This window comes from Pseudophryne corroboree, chromosome 4 (assembly GCF_028390025.1).
Source record: "Pseudophryne corroboree isolate aPseCor3 chromosome 4, aPseCor3.hap2, whole genome shotgun sequence".
In the NCBI taxonomy this organism is placed as follows: domain Eukaryota; kingdom Metazoa; phylum Chordata; class Amphibia; order Anura; family Myobatrachidae; genus Pseudophryne; species Pseudophryne corroboree.
Window position 1 is genome coordinate 583,974,916 of NC_086447.1, and position 20,688 is coordinate 583,995,603.

At 40.0% G+C, this 20,688-nt stretch overlaps 1 protein-coding gene across 1 annotated transcript in view; it reads left to right on the forward strand.

Annotated features, from left to right (window-relative positions):
- SLC22A3 (solute carrier family 22 member 3) overlaps positions 1-20,688 on the forward strand; it is a 429,357-nt gene that overhangs the window by 264,838 nt on the left and 143,831 nt on the right. The window contains exon 6 of the mRNA XM_063917520.1: positions 19,666-19,763. Coding sequence (XP_063773590.1) covers positions 19,666-19,763 — 98 coding nt within the window. The remainder of the gene's footprint in view (positions 1-19,665; positions 19,764-20,688) is intronic.

Genomic DNA, 20,688 nt, shown 5'->3' on the forward strand with positions numbered 1-20,688 from the left:
AAAGCGGCACCGTCTCGTTTACCGAAGGGGAAGTTGAAAAACTCCTATTCGATAAGCTGGACTTTGATGCCTTGCCCTCAGATACTCCTATTGATGTATTCTATAAAGTACTGAAACAGCGACAAAGGGAGGTCGACCTGACCCTACACGGTCAGTTCCTCTCGGAATATCACAGACGTAAGCAGTTGCCTAGAGGATTTCGTATAGCCAATATTCCCACACTAGGGAGAAATAACCCCACTTTCTGCAGTAGATGGTGTGGGGTTCTCAATAAATGCTCATTAGACCTCATGGCACTAGTCATAGAGGAGGTGGGTTTGGAACTTAAAAAGATCAAGATAGACATTGAGACTACGAACATTACAGCACTCCCCACACTTCGTGATGATAAATCTCAAAACTGGACAGACCGATTACAAACGCAAGTTGAAAATTATAAAAAAGAACTAATTTCGTTTAAACGGAAAAAATTATTAACAGTGACCAACGATTATTCCAATCACACTGTATACCGTTGGCTTCTAGGCAATTCAGATGAGTCTTATAGACGTTATCCCCGCAGGCGCAGAACTCAGACATTTCCCAAAGAATTTGGGTCCTCTGTCTCTACCTCTGACGCTGAATACACGGAAGGGCCCTCAGACACTGTTAATTTTTTAGAGCCCGGACCGGAGAACACCACCGGGTCCGGCAAATACCTCAGAAGCGGCACCGACCGCACACGAGGAGGGGTGGCGGTCAAGCGAAGAGGCCGCCAGAAACGCAAGTAAACACGGTGTTCAACTTATCCTGTAAACAATTAAATGAAGCCGAAATTAAACTCCTATCCAGAGGGTTAACCTTTGTCCCAACATGCACAGTTCAACCATTTAACAAAGCAGTTGATCAATACAAATTCGGCAGGTCGATGAGGCTCCGCGAACATTTCTCTGATAAAACTACAGTTGGAGTACCCAGTAAATTTCGTGGTAAATCCCATTTCGATCCTCCATCTACTAATGCTAGTATTAAAACGTTTTTGAGATTAGTCCAATCTGATATCGAGACTGATAAAACACCTAAGATGTACGATAATCTGACCCCCCCTGAACGTTGTGCTCTTAAAGCACTCAGGGAGAACACCTCTATAGTTATCCGTCCTGCGGATAAAGGGGGAGCGGTCGTTGTCCAGGATTGGGCCGACTATGATCAAGAAATCCAACGCCAACTAGCGGATTCTGGGACCTATAGACCTTTAGATTGTAACCCCATGGCTAAAATAAAGAACAGAGTTGATTCCACCATCAAATTTGGCTATGAACAGGGATGGATAAACGAGGAACTAAAAAACTTTTTGCAGGTTGATCACCCTAAGTGTCCCATACTATACACACTTCCAAAAATACATAAAACCCTGGTCAGTCCGCCAGGAAGGCCAATTATAGCAGCGGAGGGTTCTGTATTGCAACCACTGGCCATTCTAGTGGATAGTATTTTACAACCACTAGTATTAAGAACTGGAAGTTATCTTAAGGACACGGGTGATTTTTTGACCCAGTTACATAAAATACAGGTGGATGATGACAATGTCATCTTGGCATCTCTTGATGTAAGCTCATTATACACGGTAATTCCGCATCAAGAAGGGCTAGATACTATTAAGAAATATCTGTTGAACGCCGATAATCTTGAATTACCAATTGACTACATACTGGAACTCATTGAACTAATATTGACCCAAAATCATTTTCTATACAAAGACAAGTATTTTATGCAAATCTCAGGCACCGCAATGGGGTCTAATTTAGCCCCTGCATATGCCAATCTTTACATGGCTAACTATGAGAATACCTATATATTACCTATATATGGGCATAAGATAATATTTTACCGCAGATTCATAGACGACATATTTCTACTTTGGCGAGGTACTGAATCTGAGTTCAATTGTATGGCCAATGAATTAAACTCATTGGATAGCCCGATCCGCCTGACACATACCACTTCAGCAACTGAAATTAATTTTCTCGATGTCACCATCATTAGAACAGATGCAGGTTTCATCTCGACTGTTTTTCGTAAACCTACCGACCGTAATCTGCTGTTACAGGCAGAGAGTTTTCACCCTCCCGCTTTAAAAGAAAGCCTTCCAATTTCCCAATATTTACGCATTATGCGTATCAACTCTGAACCAGACCGTAGAACCATACAATGTTCAGAGGTGACCTCCCGATTTTTGAGTCGGGGATACTCACCTAGCACTTTAACCAAATGCCTAAATAGAGCAACTAAGATCTTTTTAGGTCAACAAAGTAAATCTAATAAAAATGCAGATCGGATGATTTTTCCGACTCAGTTTGACAACACTACTACTATACGGAAATCATTAAGGAAACATTGGCCGATAGTAGCCTCTGATGCCAATCTTCCTTTCTCTAAAATGAAGACACCCATGGTAGCTTATCGCAGAGGCGCGAATCTTAGACAACTATTGATGCGCCCCACCATGTTTCCAAAGAAGGAATTGACTCCTTTTCAAGTTATGCAGTCAAGACCAGGCAGCTACTCTTGTGGCAGCTGTACCACATGCAGATCAATGTTGACTGGTCCTGTGTTTTATCATCCCCATTCGGGCAAGGCAATTAAGTTAAGATATCATTTACACTGTCGGTTAGACCATGTCATTTATATCCTTAAGTGTCCTTGTGGGCTTGTATATGTTGGCCTTACCACACGGCCATTCCGAGATCGGATGGCTAACCATCGATCCTCGATTCACACTGCACTAGCCACAGGTAAAACGGATAAACCAGTGGCAAGGCACTTTATAACAGCAAAACACCAAGTTGCCAGTCTAAAATGTAAATTAATTGATTGGATTCCACCATGTCCTACGGGTGGGGATCGGTCCCTGTTGTTGAAGAGACGCGAAAGCTATTGGATACACCGGCTGGACACGGTCTCACCCAGAGGACTTAATGAGTCTAATCCATTTAATGTTTTTTTGTAAGACATTTTAGTGTTTTTGTGTGTGTACATATGTTCCCATTGATGAATTCTCTGCGAGTGATGCCGTTTAATATTAATATCACTATTTTCTAGGGGAGAATATTCCCCAGTTCTATACAACATGAGGCAATAAGGTGATTTATATAATGAGCTATATGTCTATATTCTTTTGCACAGATCTACTGTATATCGGCATTGAACTGATTCACAAGTAACTTAACATGTTTGGAATGCAGAGTTTTTGATGACAGAATATATGTATACACCATTCATGTCTATAACTGTCCCACTATGTGATTGTTGTCTGTATGGACGATCTCCCAGGCCTAGACATCTGAATATAACCAACTGTATACTAGTTTCCTAGATTAATCTAGTGGCGTTGTTTAAACAATTCTAATGTAGTTCGTTTGTTATGTGATCTTAGTTTAGTGTTCTAGACACCTGTACTGAGTTGTACTGAGCTGTTATGAGCACTAGATGAGATGGAACCGATTTTGAGTTCAATGTTTCCAGCTATTCCCAGCTGCACTGCTTATCGGGTGCGTCCCGACGTCACTTCCGCCCCAGTGGAACGCATTTCCGGCTAATGGAACGCATGCAGTCCGCGTCCAGCCGGCATGGCTTCCAAGGCAAAGTGAGTGTGGCAGATGGTGTCCCTAGGCAGCGGAGACTGCCGAGCAGTGGGTGAGCCGAGTTTGAGCGGCATTTGAGAGCCCGCTGACACACAGAGGCAGTCTTTTTGCAGGGGTAGGAAGTACATAGAGGTTGCACATGACACTTCCGGTCCGCAACACTTAAATAGCAGTCCCAGTGCGTTCATATGCTATGCAGCACAGGGACGCTTGGATCCACCCTCCACACATGTGAGTTTTTCACTTTGCACATTTCCATCAGATATTGAGACCAGATTGAATTGATATACAGATGTATTTTTTGGTGTTTATTTATGCAGCACACCTCATCGTGTATGACCCTGTCGCTGCAACATGGTAGCATGATCCGTGAGATCAGGTATGGCTGTGATGTTGTAATTATGCATATAGATGAGATTTCCACTTGGATATTGATAGTATCTGTTATATATATTCGTATTTTAGATGCATATCTTTGACACTTATGGCTGTGTCCGGAATGCCACCTGTATTTTAGCAATTTAATTGGATTACTCTTATCTGATCTTAGGTGAGCTGTCCACATCATTTGATTTATAGTACTTTGTGTGATGATGCCACAGGTGACGGTGGTGCAATGATTTAAAGCAGCACGGTGATATCTATTCTAATTGGGAATAAGGTGGTTCCACACCTTTTCTATACATTTTTTGATCAGATGTGATTTGGCCTGGGAGGCTCAGTTCTCTGTAGATGTGAACATGTCTGTATTTTGTTTGTTTTATAGACACATATTTAAGATGAACGTGGTTAAACCTAAAGAGCAATTAGTCTTGAGAAAGGTCCATAACGTGGACCGAAACGTCGACATATAAGGCTTTTGATCTTCCCAATAAAAGTCTTTTTTATGAACGGACTTCATTCATTGCAGCGAGAGTGCACCTTCCATTAGTGGAAATTTTGCTGTTTGAGTGAACCTGACCAGGTTCATTAGGAGCACCCGCAACGTTGGAACCGATGAGATGAGAGTGCAGGATCAACGTGGATATATATATATATATAAATAGTACAGTGTATCTCCACACTTCCGTGGAGAAAGATAGCACTCTCCAGGCTTAAGTTTTTCAGCAAAAAAAGTCATTTAATTGAAAACTTGGTTCCATAATAAAGGTACAAACAAATGCACATAAACCAAAAGGGGCTCACCAACGTTTCGGTCCTGTTTTAAGGACCTTTCTCAAGGTGTCTGCCAAAATAGTCAATCCATCCAATAGAGTCATCAGTGATAGAAAGATGAGGAGGGAACCAGGATCTGCTTTTATGCCTCCCAGGCCCCCTATTTATACCCATGTGCTGAAGGATGTGCTGGAACATTGCGCTCATGGTACCGTCACGTCACTTCCGGTGAAACCGGAAGTGCAATTCGGCCGGTATTGTGGTATCATGGAATAATAATAATAATAATGCTGATGACTTATGGACGTCTAAAACAAGGTGCTATAAGGCAAATGAGTGCCCGCGGGTGTTATTAGAGCAATGAGAGGCTTGCACTGCACTGTGGCTGGTGCGGCCTCGGTTACCACGGAGACGCGATGTTCCGTTACGTCACTTCCGGTCCGTACCGGAAGTAGTGCGTTCCAAATGAGTATTGTTGTGCGTGTCACGCTCGTGCGCTATGCGCGGCTGACCACTGTTGGGTATATGTTGATACGGGTATATTGGGGACCTGGGCAGGCTGCATACATGTGCTCAAATTATACGTGTGGAAAAACATATATACACAAATATAAATATAAATATAAATGTATAGCTGATGAATTCAATGGAGCACCGGCAGAATTAAAACCAATCTGTAATACCAGCTGTAGTGTTTGAACAGAATTTTTAGGGAAAGATAGATACTGGTGGTCTGTATATATGCACATACACATGCATATATGCATATGCGCATACACATAAGTGTATATACACACATGCACACAGGTGCATGCACATACACATACACCCCCACAAGCATGTAACAGGGGCAAGGACTGTATAGATGCACAATATTTGTGAATCACCTGCTGGTGTAGACAAAGAAAAGATTAGACATGACCATTCATTTATATAAATACAATGTCACTTAAAGAAGATACGCTGTCTGCGGGTTGATTTAGGCATAAATGGTTAATATGGTATGGCTAATGCGTAATGTCTAATGCTGAAGTCCTTATAGGTGTGTCATGACTGACAATACTTATCGAAGAAATATAGAAAGAGGATTGTTCTCGTTCATTCCTTTCGGAGCAATAGTGTCAAGTCTGTGAATCCAGTATGCTTCTTTTCTTTTCAAAGTTAATACTCGATCACCGCCACGGACTAATGGAGGTATCCAATCGATAAGTTTGCACCTGAGATTGGATACTTGATGATGCAGTGTCAAAAAGTGTCTGGGAACCGGCTGTTCAGCTTTTCCGGATTCAATCGCCTGATGAATGGTGGTCCTATGGTTGGCCATCCTGTCCCTGAAGCGTCTTGATGTCATGCCGACATAATATAGCCCACAGGGGCACGTAAGAATATAAATGACATGGTCCATGAGGCAATGTAGTTTGAATTTGATCTTGATTGGTCGTCCAGAGTGTGGATGGGGAAAAGAAGGACCGGTCAGCATGCTGCGACAAGTGGTGCAGCCCGTGCATTTGTAGCACCCTGGTTTTTGTTCTTGTAGCCAAGTAGTCCTTACTGGTGCCGTTGGGCTCATTGTAGGTCTTAACAATAATTGTTTCAAATTCGGTGACCTGCGGTATGCCATCATTGGGGGTCGCATATTCTTAGCTTTTAATGTGCTATCCGTGGCAATAATAGGCCACCTGTTGCGGAGGGCTTTAGTGATACTGCCAGATTGGCTATCAAAGGTGGTGGTGAAGATCATTCTCTCCTTCTTGGTGTTGGTGCTTGCTGTGGCTCCACTACTGATACTGTTAGTTGGAGCACACTTCATGCGGGCTTTATGAAGGCAGCGTTGAATACAGCTGTCAGAATATCCACGTTCGCGGAATCTAGTGGACATATCCATCAGTTGCTGTTCCATGTTGACAGGATTGGTGTTATTTCTCATAACGCGTAAGAATTGCGAGATGGGTAGATTCTCTTTAAGTGCCGGAGGGTGTTGACTGGTAGACAGCAAAAGGGTGTTTCTATCGGTCGGTTTCCTGAAGAGCGTTGTATTAATTATGTCATCTTCAATTGATACTGTGATATCCAGGAAATTAATGCGGTGATCGTCGATTTGGTGTGTAAATTTTACCGGATTTTCCAGGGAATTTAGATTCTTAACCATTGTGTTGAACATTTCAGATGTTCCAGTCCAAAGGATAAATATGTCGTCAATGAAACGTTTGTACATTAGGATGTGAGCCCCATAGGTTGGAATTATGTGCGTTTCTTCATATGCTGTCATAAACAGATTTGCATATGCCGGTGCCAGGTTGGAACCCATTGCGGTGCCGGATCTTTGTACATAGTATTTATCCAGATATGAGAAATGGTTAAGTTTCAATATTGCTTCGGCAAGTTGAATGATGAAGTCAACTGGTGGTGCGTCAGGGGGGTTGTCGCACAGTGCTTGTCTCAATGTCTGTAATCCATCCTCATGTGGAATGATCGTATATAATGAGCATACATCCATGGTTGCCAATTTGGTGTTGCCGCCGGGTGGTGGTAATTCAGAGAGTTTATCAAGGAAATCCATAGTATCCCTGATGTAGCTATCCGACCGCTGTACCAATGGTTGTAGTATACTGTCGACAAACACTGCGAGTGGTTGGAGCAGTGAATGTCTGGCAGAAATTATAGGCCTACCTGGTGGGTGAGAGAGTGTTTTATGGACCTTCGGTAAAGTATAGATGATGGGACACACTGGATGTGGGACTGTGAGATAATCAAAAGTTTGTTTATCAATCCATTTGGATTGGAGACCATGTTGTAATAGTTGGTCTACCTGTTCTTTAAACTTAGGTATCGGATTAGTGGCGCAGCATGAATAAGTTGTCGTGTCGGTCAGCTGTCGACAGATCTCGTTATTATAGTCATCCCACTCTTGTATGACAATGGCTCCCCCCTTGTCTGCTGGTCTGATGACTATGGTGGTGTCATCACGCAGTGCTTTTAATGCAAGCCTTTCGGGTTTAGACAAGTTGTCAAAAGTTTTTTTTGGGGTGCCTAGATTGATGTCTTGTTCTACCAACCGAATGTATGTCTTAATACTAGGGTTTATAGATGGTGGATCATAGGTAGATGGAAGACGAAATGGGGACCGATTCTCAATGTTGCTTTCACCATAGTGCTCACGTAATCTCAATTTGCGCCCAAATTTGTACATATCGATGGTGGTGTCAAAGGTCTTGTGAGGACATGTGGGTACGAAAGATAAGCCGCGGGATAGAAGGCTTAAAGTGGCCTTATCAAAAGGTCTATTAGTCAGATTAAAAACTAAGTTTTGTTTTTCTCTCTGCAGGTTCTCCATACGTCGCCCCTTCCTTGGATGTGGTCTGCGCGTCCCCCTGTGGGCGGTAGGCCTGTGTTTGTGTTCTGGCCTAAAAAAGCTGTGCTATGCGGTCGGCGGCTATCTGTCTGGTCTGTGTCTGATGCGGAAGCAGATGAGCCAGTATCAGAGGTGACGTATTGTCGTCGACCCTGCCGTCGTGGTCGGAAATTTCTCTGTTGTCTACTGGGTCGTGAGTCACCTAATAACCACCTGTAAACCGTGTGGTTTTGGTAGTCAGAAACTACTGTAGTCAATTTATTCCGCTTAAATGCAGTAATTTCCTTCTTGTAATTGTCAACTTGAGTTTTTAACTTCTCAAGGAAGTTACCTGTTTTATCGTTCCTAATTGTGGTAAGATGTGAATGATTGAATGTCTCAATCTGGGTCCTGACTTTCTTCAGTTCAGTGCCCACTTCTTCAATGACTAATAGCATTAAGTCTAAGGAACATTTGTTCAACACCCCGCACCAGCGGCTGCAAAAAGAGGGATTGTTTCTTCCTATGGTGGGGATATTATTAACTCGAAATCCTCTAGGGATTTGTTTTTTGCGGTGGTATTCGGATAGGAATCACTGATGACTCTATTGGATGGATTGACTATTTTGGCAGACACCTTGAGAAAGGTCCTTAAAACAGGACCGAAACGTTGGTGAGCCCCTTTTGGTTTATGTGCATTTGTTTGTACCTTTATTATGGAACCAAGTTTTCAATTAAATGACTTTTTTTGCTGAAAAACTTAAGCCTGGAGAGTGCTATCTTTCTCCACGGAAGTGTGGAGATACACTGTACTGTACCAATGAGTCTGACCCAAATATTGGGTTAGACTTTGATTTGGCACCCCAGCCGCTGCCTGTGTTGAGTGAGAGTGTGGGACCTTCCTCTTGTATATATATAAATATGTATATATAAAAGATATCTCTGTGGAGCGCGCTTATTTTGTAAACTGATATAGTTAGATTGAGTTTAACAGATGATTCATAAGGAGAGGATGACCTTACACATGTAAACACCCATATTTAAAACATATATGTCTTTTTATTATAAGAACAATATAGTTTAGATTCACATTCACATTAAATTGAATTAATGATGAACATTTCATTTACAATGAAAATACAATAGAATGTTTCAGCATTATTTGTGTAAAATATAATAAAATTAAATAAAAGAGCTTTCATCCAACGCGTTTCGTCATATAGCGACTTCTTCAGGGGTAGTCTTCAGGGTGTGAACAAGAAAATATAAAAAAGTGTATAAATAACAAGGAACATTGATAAAGAGAGGAATATGCATATCGAATTGTGATCTTAATGTCAATGTTTGGACCACTTGATATTATATATAACAGTAATAATTTTATGAGTTATGGAGAACTAATCACATACGTTTTTACACAATATTTCGATACTACTAATTTGTAACGTCACATACATCATATTATAATAATGGTTGTCCGCTGAATCACTCCATAATTCATAGACCAATCAGTATATTAGTACTTACTTCTAAATAACAGTTCTCTGCTATTTTGCAAAAGCTGTATCATTCAGAAAAGATAAGGGCTTTTAATTGAGCCAAGTGTTGTGCCTATGTTGAAAAAGAGACCAAATTTAAATATAACCCAATTTTTTGTATATTCACTTATTTAAAATATATTTATTTTAGTATACTTACTATAAATTGTTTATAGATTTAGAAAATGTGAGGAATAAAATTCCCAAATTATGACGACATTTAGTCGGGTTCCTTATTATAGGTCACCCTACATAAAAATATAAATACATTTTTAGGGTTTAAATTTACATTTTCCAATACTATATTTATCTATATAGAAATTTTACAATACTTACTAGTAAATTGTACTCTCCTCCCAAATGTAGAAATATTATTTGTTTGACTTGCTTCGTTAGATTAAATTTCCTAACAAGAACGGGATAATAATTTATTTTTTCTAACCTCAATTGATTAAGACTGAAAAAAGTTTTTTAAACAATTCTTACCCGCAAATAAAGCTGTAAATCACAAAAGGATCCTCCTATGGACTGGATATAAATAATTCCCTTTTGTTTTCCTATTAAGAATAAATATAGTGTTTATTGTCTAATTTTTGCCCAAACTGAAGCGAATTAAAACCAGAAAGTAGCCATAATTGCTTACCCACAGTAGTCTTATAGGTCTGCACACATAGGGATCCAATAATGGAATGAAGACTGAACTCACAGTCTCCCTATTTAAGCTCCTCAGCCTATTACATCACTTCCTATTTTAACTTGTTGATTGCTTAATTGATGTATTTTAGCAAAACATTTATTATATGCTTTAGATTGAAGAGAAAGAACCTTTATTTAATGAAATGACTTTATTAATAATTTTTAATTGGAATAACTATGTTATCTATTAGAATAACTACGTTATCCTGTAAGGATCAAATTAATAATATAATTAAATCTAGATTAACGTTCAATTAGCATCACAGGTACTTCCTATATGTGTTCCCAGCCTCCCTGTGGTGGGCGTGGTGTCATCATATATATTCAGTTGCCTAGCGGCTAATAGAATGTTCCTTAATGACTTTTAAGTGTTCCAGGAATGGGGAATCATATATGTTCCAGGAACGGAGATTACACGTTCCCGGAATGGAGAGCCGGAGAGCGGAGATTGTGCGTTCCAGGAGCGGAGAGCCGCTTCCTGTATATATTTACACCACGGGCGTGACGTCAGAGCGTACGTTTCGTTACTTGGCAACTGAATACGCGCTACTCAGACCGCGTCCTATACGCGGTTACCTGGCAACCGCGTGACGTCGTTGCGTACGTCCCGTTGTTTGGAGACAGGATAAGCACTACTCAGAGCGCTTCCTGTGCATGATCACTTAGCAACCATTTATGCATGCAGGATAAGCGCTATTTAGAGCACCTCCTGCATGTAATTACCTGACTACAATGCTTTCCATACAGGATAAGCGCTACTCCGAGCACTCCCTGTATGTGATGTCTGTCTCCTCACAGAAAGCTAGATGTTATTAAGCACATTTCCTCCCAATAAATTACGATATTACCATTAAATATCACTCTGTGGTACTTATAATATACTGGATTATTACACAACAAAGGGCTGTAACCAAGATTTACCATAGTTATGGATTTATGAGGGTTATTAACTAAAAGTTGACTAATAATTATAGCTATATGTTGATTAATTATTCTAACACTAGTAATTAATTTATTCATTATTTTCATTGATGAAGATTTTTTAATTTAATATTATGAGTGTATGTCATTTATTTATAAACAGCTATTTCTTTGATTTATAACAAAGATGTCATAATGTGTCAAAAGTGTGAATATATGAATCCTATTATGATTTTTAATTAAGTGTTCACGAACAGTGATCAAAAAATTATTGGCCTATTTTACAAAGAGACCCTATTTTGGGTCCCCATCTTTCTCAGAGACCTACCCTCATATTTAGAAAGGCAACGAACTTGAAAGATATGGTAGCTCCGAGTAATTTAAGATCATTAGATAAAACCAACTCTAAACCAGGAAAAAAAATTGTGCAATCAGGATGTTTTCCGTGCACCAGATGCATCTATTGTAAATTTATAGAAAAGTCACCAGCAATTTATGACGAATTGAATAAAAAATCATATAGTCATACCTGTAATTCTACTTTTGTTATTTATAGAATTACTTGTGGATGCAGGAAAGCCTATATAGGTAAAACTAAACGCATGATTAAAGTTCGAATCAAAGAACACCTGAGGAACATTAAAAATAAGATCACCACACATAGTGTACCTAGGCATTTCTCAGAAGCTCATAATTCTGATACCAAAAGTTTAAAATTCACTTTATTGGAACATATTATAGAAAATGAAAGAGGGGGCAATAGAGAATTACAATTATCCAAAAGAGAATCTTTTTTGATTTTCACCTTAAATACCCTTACTCCTTATGGAATGAATGAGGGAATAGATATTGTCTCATTTCTCTAATATTGATATGTTTTTTATCTTGTTCAGCCTTATATATTTTTAGTCATTATAAATTAATGAAGTGGATCAAATAGTTTTATATTTATGATAATGGTTTTCTATATCAATCTGGTCTATTTGGAAAGTGATTGTCATTTGAAGGACTCCAGTAAAAGTAGACGACAGTACTAAGGGGCACACCATAATTAATATATAATCTTATTAACAATAAGGAGGTAGAGTATTAAAAGGCAACCATTTTTGATGGTGAACTATGTTATTCAATAGGGTATTACTAAATGGATTAAGACTATAAGCAGTTAATAATAATCGATCTATATGTATTACAAGGTAGAACACTATAGGATAAATTAGTATTATAGATGTATCCATTAAGGATTATTAAAAAAAAATTAAAAATTTTTTAAATAAAATAATTTTTTGATCACTGTTCGTGAACACTTAATTAAAAATCCTAATAGGATTCATATATTCACACTTTTGACACATTATGACATCTTTGTTATAAATCAAAGAAATAGCTGTTTATAATAAATGAAATACACTCATAATATTAAATTAAAAAATCTTCATCAATGAAAATAATGAATAAATTAATTACTAGTGTTAGAATAATTAATCAACATATAGCTATAATTATTAGTCAACTTTTAGTTAATAACCCTCATAAGTCCATAACTATGGTAAGTCTTGGTTACAGCCCTTTGTTGTGTAATAATCCAGTATATTATAAGTACCACAGAGTGATATTTAATGGTAATATCGTAATTTATTGGGAGTAAATGTGCTTAATAACATTTAGCTTTCTGTGAGGAGACAGACATCACATACAGGGATCGCTCGGAGTAGCGCTTATCCTGTATGGAAAGCATTGTAGTCAGGTAATTACATGCAGGAGGTGCTCTAAATAGCGCTTATCCTGCATGCATAAATGGTTGCTAAGTGATCGTGCACAGGAAGCGCTCTGAGTAGCGCTTATCCTGTCTCCAAACAACGGGACGTACGCGTTGACGTCACGCGGTTGCCAGGTAACCGTGTATAGGAAGCGCTCTGAGTAGCGCGTATTCAGTTGGCAAGTAACGGGACGTACGCACTGACGTCACGCCCGTGGTGTAAATATATACAGGAAGCGGCTCTCCGCTCCTGGAACGCACAATCTCCGCTGTCCGGCTCTCCATTCCGGGAACGTGTAATCTCTGTTCCTGGAACGTATATGAGTCCTCATTCCTGGAACGCTTAAAAGTCATTAAGGAACATTCTGTTCGTCGCTAGGCAACTGAATATATATGATGACGTCACGCCCACTGCAGGGAGGCTTGGAACACATATAGGAAGTACCTGTGATGCTAATTGAACTTTAATCTAGATTTAATTATATTATTAATTTGATCCTTACAGGATAACGTAGTTATTCTAATAGATAACATAGTTATTCCAATTAAAAATTATTAATAAAGTCATTTCATTAAATAAAGGTTCTTTCTCTTCAATCTAAAGCATATAATGTTTTACTAAAATACATCAATTAAGCAATCAACAAGTTAAAATAGGAAGTGATGTAATAGGCTGAGGAGCTTAAATAGGGAGACTGTGAGTTCAGTCTTCATTCCATTATTGGATCCCTATGTGTGCAGACCTATAAGACTACTGTGGGTAAGCAATTATGGTTACTTTCTGGTTTTACTTCACTTCAGTTTGGGCAAAAATTAGACAATAAGCACTATATTTATTCTTAATAGGAAAACAAAAGGGAATTATTTATATCCAGTCCATAGGAGGATCCTTTTGTGATTTACAGCTTTATTTGCGGGTAAGAATTGTTTAAAAAACTTTTTTCCGTCTTAGTCAATTGAGGGTAGAAAAAATAAATGATTATCCCGTTCTTGTTAGGAATTTTAATCTAACGAAGCAAGACAAACAAATAATATTTCTACATTTGGGAGAAGAGTACAATTTACTAGTAAGTATTGTAAAATTTCTATATAGATAAATATAGTATTGGAAAATTTAAATTTAAACCCTAAAAATGTATTTATATTTTTATGTAAGGTGACCTATAATAAGGAACCCCACTAAATGTCGTCATAATTTGGGAATTTTATTCCTCAAGTTTTCTAAATCTATAAACAATTTATAGTAAGTATACTAAAATAAATATATTTTAAATAAGTGAATATACAAAAAATTGGGTTATATTTAAATGTGGTCTCTTTTTCAACATAGACACAACACTTGGCTCAATTAAAAGTCCTTATCTTTTATGAATGATACAGCTTTTGCAAAATAGCAGAGAACTGTTATTTAGAAGTAAGTACTAATATACTGATTGGTCTATGAATTATGGAGTGATTCAGCGGACAACCATTATTATAATATGATCTATGTGACGTTACAAATTAGTAGAATCCAAATATTGTGTAAAAACGTATATGATTAGTTCTCCATAACTCATAAAATTATTACTGTTATATATAATATCAAGTGGTCCAAACATTGACATTACGATCACAATTCGATATGCATATTCCTCTCTTTATCAATGTTCCTTGTTATTTATACACATTTTTTATATTTTCTTGTTCACACCCTGAAGAACACCCCTGAAGAAGTCGCTATATGATGAAACGCGTTGGATGAAAGCTCTTTTATTTCATTTTATTATATTTTACACGAATAATGCTGAAACATTCAATTGTATTTTCATTGTAAATGAAATGTTCATCATTAATTAAATGTAATGTGAATCTAAACTATATTGTTCTTATAATAAAAAGACATATGTGTTTTAAATATGGGTGTTTACATGTGTAAGGTCATCCTCTCTTTATGAATCATCTGTTAAACTCAATCTAACTATATCAGTTTACAAAATAAGCGCGCTCCACAGAGATATCTTTTTTATCTTTTTTTATTGATCTCTATCCACAAGGGTTCCACTCTGTGTTGAAGCTTGCCCTACTTGTTTATATTAGCACTATTATTTTGGTTAATTGACATAAAGACTAACTGACATATATATATATATATATATATATATATATATATATATATAGGGCAAGGGAAACAGCCCGGCACTCCACTCCTAAAAGTCACAACTGCTGAGGTGCCTTCCCTGTGGGTAATGCTTGCAATCCCAGATAGATAGTATGGATATAATGGGCGGCACTGAGGACGGGGTTATGTCCCCGAAACATGTTGGCTGATTAAAGCATATTTTTCTTCACATGCTGTGGAGTCTGCATGAGTGCCGCCCATTATATCCATACTATATATATATATATATATATATATATATATAGAATAAAAAAACAAAAACATCAGTAGTAATTACTAAGAGTGCACTAAGGGATTATACTATTGTGTATATACATATATATATATATATATATATTAAAGATCTATGTCTAATGCATCGGATTGATTCTAGAGACATGGGGCCTGATTCATAGGTGGGAGTCCCCAGGGACGTGCAGTCAGGGGAGGCAGGTGCCTCCCCTGTCATTAATGATTAAAATAATGCAAAGAAGATACATTTGACACATATTCTATGTCATAAGTATCTTCTTAATATTAATCTAATCATTGTAGTTTATTAAATTAGTTTGGGAGGCACTGATAGCAAGTGCCTCCCGGAGACAGTGGGAACGGGTATAGAGCGGGGGGGGGGGGGGGGGCAAGCACTGGGCTGTAAAAGCCCATTGAAAAAAGGGAAGAAAGCGGCACTTATACAAGTGCCTCTTTGACAGGGACGGACGTTCAGCACCCATCAAAGCTTGCCCCTGTCATCGAGGCAGATATGATTGGACAGCGGATTCAGTGCTGGATCCGCTGGTCCAATCACCCATGAGCGGCGGCGGGAAAAAGGCACTCAGATCTGCCAATGACTGCTATAAACTGACTTCTACTCATTCCTCTGACCTGCTGCTGCTGGGAGCCTGACGGGAGCTTCCGTTAACTCCGTTCTTCTCCAGGTTAAGGGGGGGCACAGATGCTCAGTACCAAGTGCCCCCCCGGCTGATCATTACCTACTGCTCACCAGTATGACCTGGTCGCGGTAACTTGGATTGTGCAGCCGCATCCACAGGGCAATACACAGAAGCGGCGGTTGCAGCACATAGCGCCCTCTCGATACACAGAAGCAGTATACAGCGATCCTTACCCCCTGCAGTTTCCAAACTACCGCCGGCCGACAGGAGGAGAGGAGGAAAAAGATACCCATCTTGGACAGGTAAGCGCCGGAGCGGTGCTGCTGGGCGGTGATGCGGGCGGCATTAGATAGTGTTCTCTCTCCGCTCCCCGCACTGTGCACTTTGAGGGTCCCATTGAGGAGCAAGGCCCCAGTGTTTGCCTGTGTGAGGAGCGTAGTGTTAGCATTGGCTGCCTGAGACCCTAACTAGCCTCCTCTGCTGTCTGGCAAATAAGCCCCCCTTCTTCCTCAGCTGTATGACATACACAAACACAGGCATGAGGTGAGCAGGGAGGCAGTACAGAGAAGCAGCATTACACATAAAGCATTATACAGGGGGGCCATGCTGACAAGGGGAAAGGCAGGAGGAGTGGGGTGGGCTCCCCTGTCTGAAGTGCCCAGGGCGCCCCCAAGGCTTAATCCTGCCCTGTCCGTTACCCCGCAGCTAGCAGCAGCAGCTTATCTGCGGGGCCAGCACGGAGGTGGCGGTGGGAAGCCCAGAGCATTGTGCAGTGGCAGCCAGCGCTCTTCCCCTCCTCCACATGATTTATATCTACCGCTCCATAGCAAGCATGAACCCTCTCCTGATGTCTCCGTGTCGGGACCACACACCGCAAGCCGCTGCACGCCGGGACACCAACTCCATGAGTACTAAGAGGTTCAAGCCAGAATAAGAACATTATGTCACCAAGCCATGCCCCTGAGAGTTTCTCCACAGCGTTGAGAAATTTTGTACCAGTTCTGTCTCTGCCGTCCGACCCTCCTCTATCTCCCGCAGTTACCCCTCTCAGAGCGGTGTATGCGGGCCAGGGAAAGCGATTCTGGAACAGCAGAGGCGGGAATGCAGGCTTTGGCAGAATACATTATGGGTGAGCGGGTCGCCTTGTCTCTGGGGTAGAGTAAGCTCCAGCTTGGGCTCTTACTTGGCCTCACATACAGTACATGTTGCATAGGTACCATGCCAGTAGCAGCTACTATCAATTACTGTACTGTGACTCTACCCACGGCTGCGGGTGGCACTGCTGGGTGGCGCCCCCTCTCGCCGGCACCCCTGATGAATGGCATTGGTTTGTGTTCTTGTGTTATTGGGGATGTACTGGAGAAGCCTGTGCCTCCCCAGCCATTGATCTCCCCGCACGCCACTGGGAGCAGAAGTTGCCACAGCAGCATCTATTGGAGGTTAGCCGTCTGCGACTTTATGCAAATGCTGCTGCAAAATCCTTCCCTGGTGTTCATCTGTGTGTATGAATGTGTAAGGACTTGAGGCTTCCATACAGAGCCAGCCCTAACCAATATGATGCCCTAGGCAAGATTTTAGCTGGTGTCCCCTAGCACCGCTGCTAGTTCCACCTCTGACCCTGCACCCCTTTCCCATCACCATCACCCCTTAGTCATAGCAGTCCTAATTTTGGTGCTTCTACCCCCTATATTTTAAATAGGAACAGTGCGCATATTCGGTGCACAGCCCAAAAAGGGGCATGTTCTTTTGGTAAGGGGCATGGCCACACAATAGTACCCCCAATTCAAATTACCCCACACAGTAGTGCAACTTTATTCACATTATATCATGCGATAGTGTCCCTTCTTCACGTTACATCACACAGTAGTACCACTTTAACTTATATACATTACTATTCACAGTGGTCTCCTTATTCATGTTACATCACACAGTACTACTACTGTATCTTATATACATTACTCCTAACAGTACTGCTCCTTATTCACATTACATCACACTGAATTGATCCTTATTCACATTACACCACACCATATTGCTCTTTATTCACATTAGACCACACAGTAGTGCCTTTTCTATACATTACACCAGACAGTAGAGCACCTTATACACACAATTTCAAACATTAGTAATGCCTTTATACATATAATACCACACAGTAAAGCCCCTTACTCATATGACACACATTATTAATGTCCTTGTAAACATAATGCACCTTACACATTATGCCAACCTTTATTAATGCCCTTATACACATAATGACACACATAATGCCCCTTACACATACAGTATGTCGCATATTATTAATGCATTTTTACACGACACACATAATGCCCCTTACACATATGCCAAACACTATTGCACAACTAACCTACTCACTCACAGCACTCACACAGCCGCTAACACTGTGACCTCTGCCTCTGCTTGGATACAGATGTGTCCTCATACATCTTGCCTCAATATGCCATGCAGCTCCCATCCAGCTCTGCTAACGTTGGGCGCCTTTTTTGCAGAAAATGCATGTTATTTTCATTGCTATGTGACTAGGACACACAAAATGATAATTAGCATGCCTATATTCTGTGTGTGACTGTGGCTGTATCTGCATATGAGATGCTACATTACAGTGATTTCCAGGAATACACTGTAACGTAGCATTTCGTATGCAGATACAGCCGCAGTCACACACACAATATAGGCATGCTGCATATCATTTTAATCAGCATAATCTGCTCGAGCCCCATGGCATTCCAAATGCCCATGACATTTGCCTAGTTTGCCTATGCCCAGGGCCGGCTCTGCGTCCATACACACTGTAATACCTATTACGTGCACCATGGAAACTTGCACCAGTCGGTCAGACTCCTATGCAAGCAATTTTGCGCCTGTGTACATAACCACTTTCACCGACACACCCACGACACTCCCATGAGTCTGACCATCTCCCTGTTCCTGTCCATGATGCCCACTGCATTTTCAGCATACTGTTCTTCTCTGAGGGTGTCTGAAATCTCAACTGTGACTGTACCAATACAATTGGGACACATTGCTGCTGATCGGTCAGTCCATGAGCAACGCCTACCCTGCGGCTGCAGACATAAGCAGCCTCTTTGGAAATGTTGAAAAGCAGCCCCTTACCTTTCCTCTGGACCCCCGGAAGCTACAGATAGGAGCACTGAAGCAGGTGCCTGGAAAATGTAAAGTTGCAATGGTTGTGATGTTCCGAACATTGATGGTCCGGCTATTGATATTTGTGTCAGTGTTTAAAAAAAATGTTTGCAGTATATATATATATATATATATATATATATATATATATATATTTATAAAATCATATTGGATATATTCTAAATAGGTGTTTTTAACCTAATTCAATAAAAAAAAACCCTACAATATTTGAGCGTTTTTTTGGATGGAAATATTAGCCAGTTAAGTGGTTAAACAGCATAAGCAAGAGCTATATCACCTGTAACTTGTGTAAAACCTGCCAATGTTCTTTATGGAGTGTACTTTATATTCCTTATGATGCAATATTGCACTGAAACAGATGCATTTCATACAATTTTCTTTTAAAACCCTGCAGCTGCCATTGCTGACTCTGTTTTTTTTTAGGTAACAGTTTCAGATGAAGATGTTGTCAATCCTTCATGCATGGACTTGGTGAGAACGCCACAGATGAGGAAATGTACTATAATTCTGATGTATGCTTGGTAAGATTTAACTTGTAAGATTACCATGTAAAACTTTAAGTAATGCAGATACAGTAGCTATCTGTAGCTAGACACTGCATATGAGGTTATGACTCTAGGGTAAATCATTACTTTATTTTCAGGCTACATTTTGTAAAAGGGTCATGTGTTAATGGAAGGAGCAATATCTAAATGTGTAGATGAGCACAAAGGGATGGAGTGTGTGAGTTTGTGTAAGGAGCATATACAGTAGGTTCCTGATAGTCGCCTGTATATGGGGGAGATGTAGCTAACCTTCTAAAAGGAAAAAGTAGTTACAGTAAATAGTATAATATGTGAAAACTAATTGTGGCACCTGTAAAGGAAAATTGGTTAATAATGAATGTTTACACTCCTTTTTGGTTATGTGGAGGGATGTGATGGTCGTCCGCAATGATGGTAAAGTCCACAGCAATCTTACCCTAACTCACCCTACCTCCGGTATAAACAATGATTCGGACATTTCACAAAACATCTTACTTTAAATTCAGTGTAATGTGTATTTACGGTCAAGCTCTCTATTTCACTACACTTCATAAATGCACAGATTCACTTAATTAATATACCCAAATACCTTTCCAAAGCCTGTGGGAACTACTAGCAGCGGAAAACATCAAAGTCACCTCTGAGCCTATCCTCCCACTATTTTAACAGTGCCTAAATTTATATTAGAATTTCTTAAATTTTTTTTTTCCTAATATACTTTTGGCTTAATTTTATATACAGGTACACCACCGATTTTCCGGCAACAGATGATCCGGAACCTCTTTTTATCCGGACAATTTTGCTTTGTCCGGTTTAAAGGGGGTTAGGGACCTCTTTTAATCCAGAACATTTTCTGCGCTTGAGCGTAACGCGCAATACGCGCAAGTACCAGTGGGTATAGCTTCCGCGGACACTGCAGGTG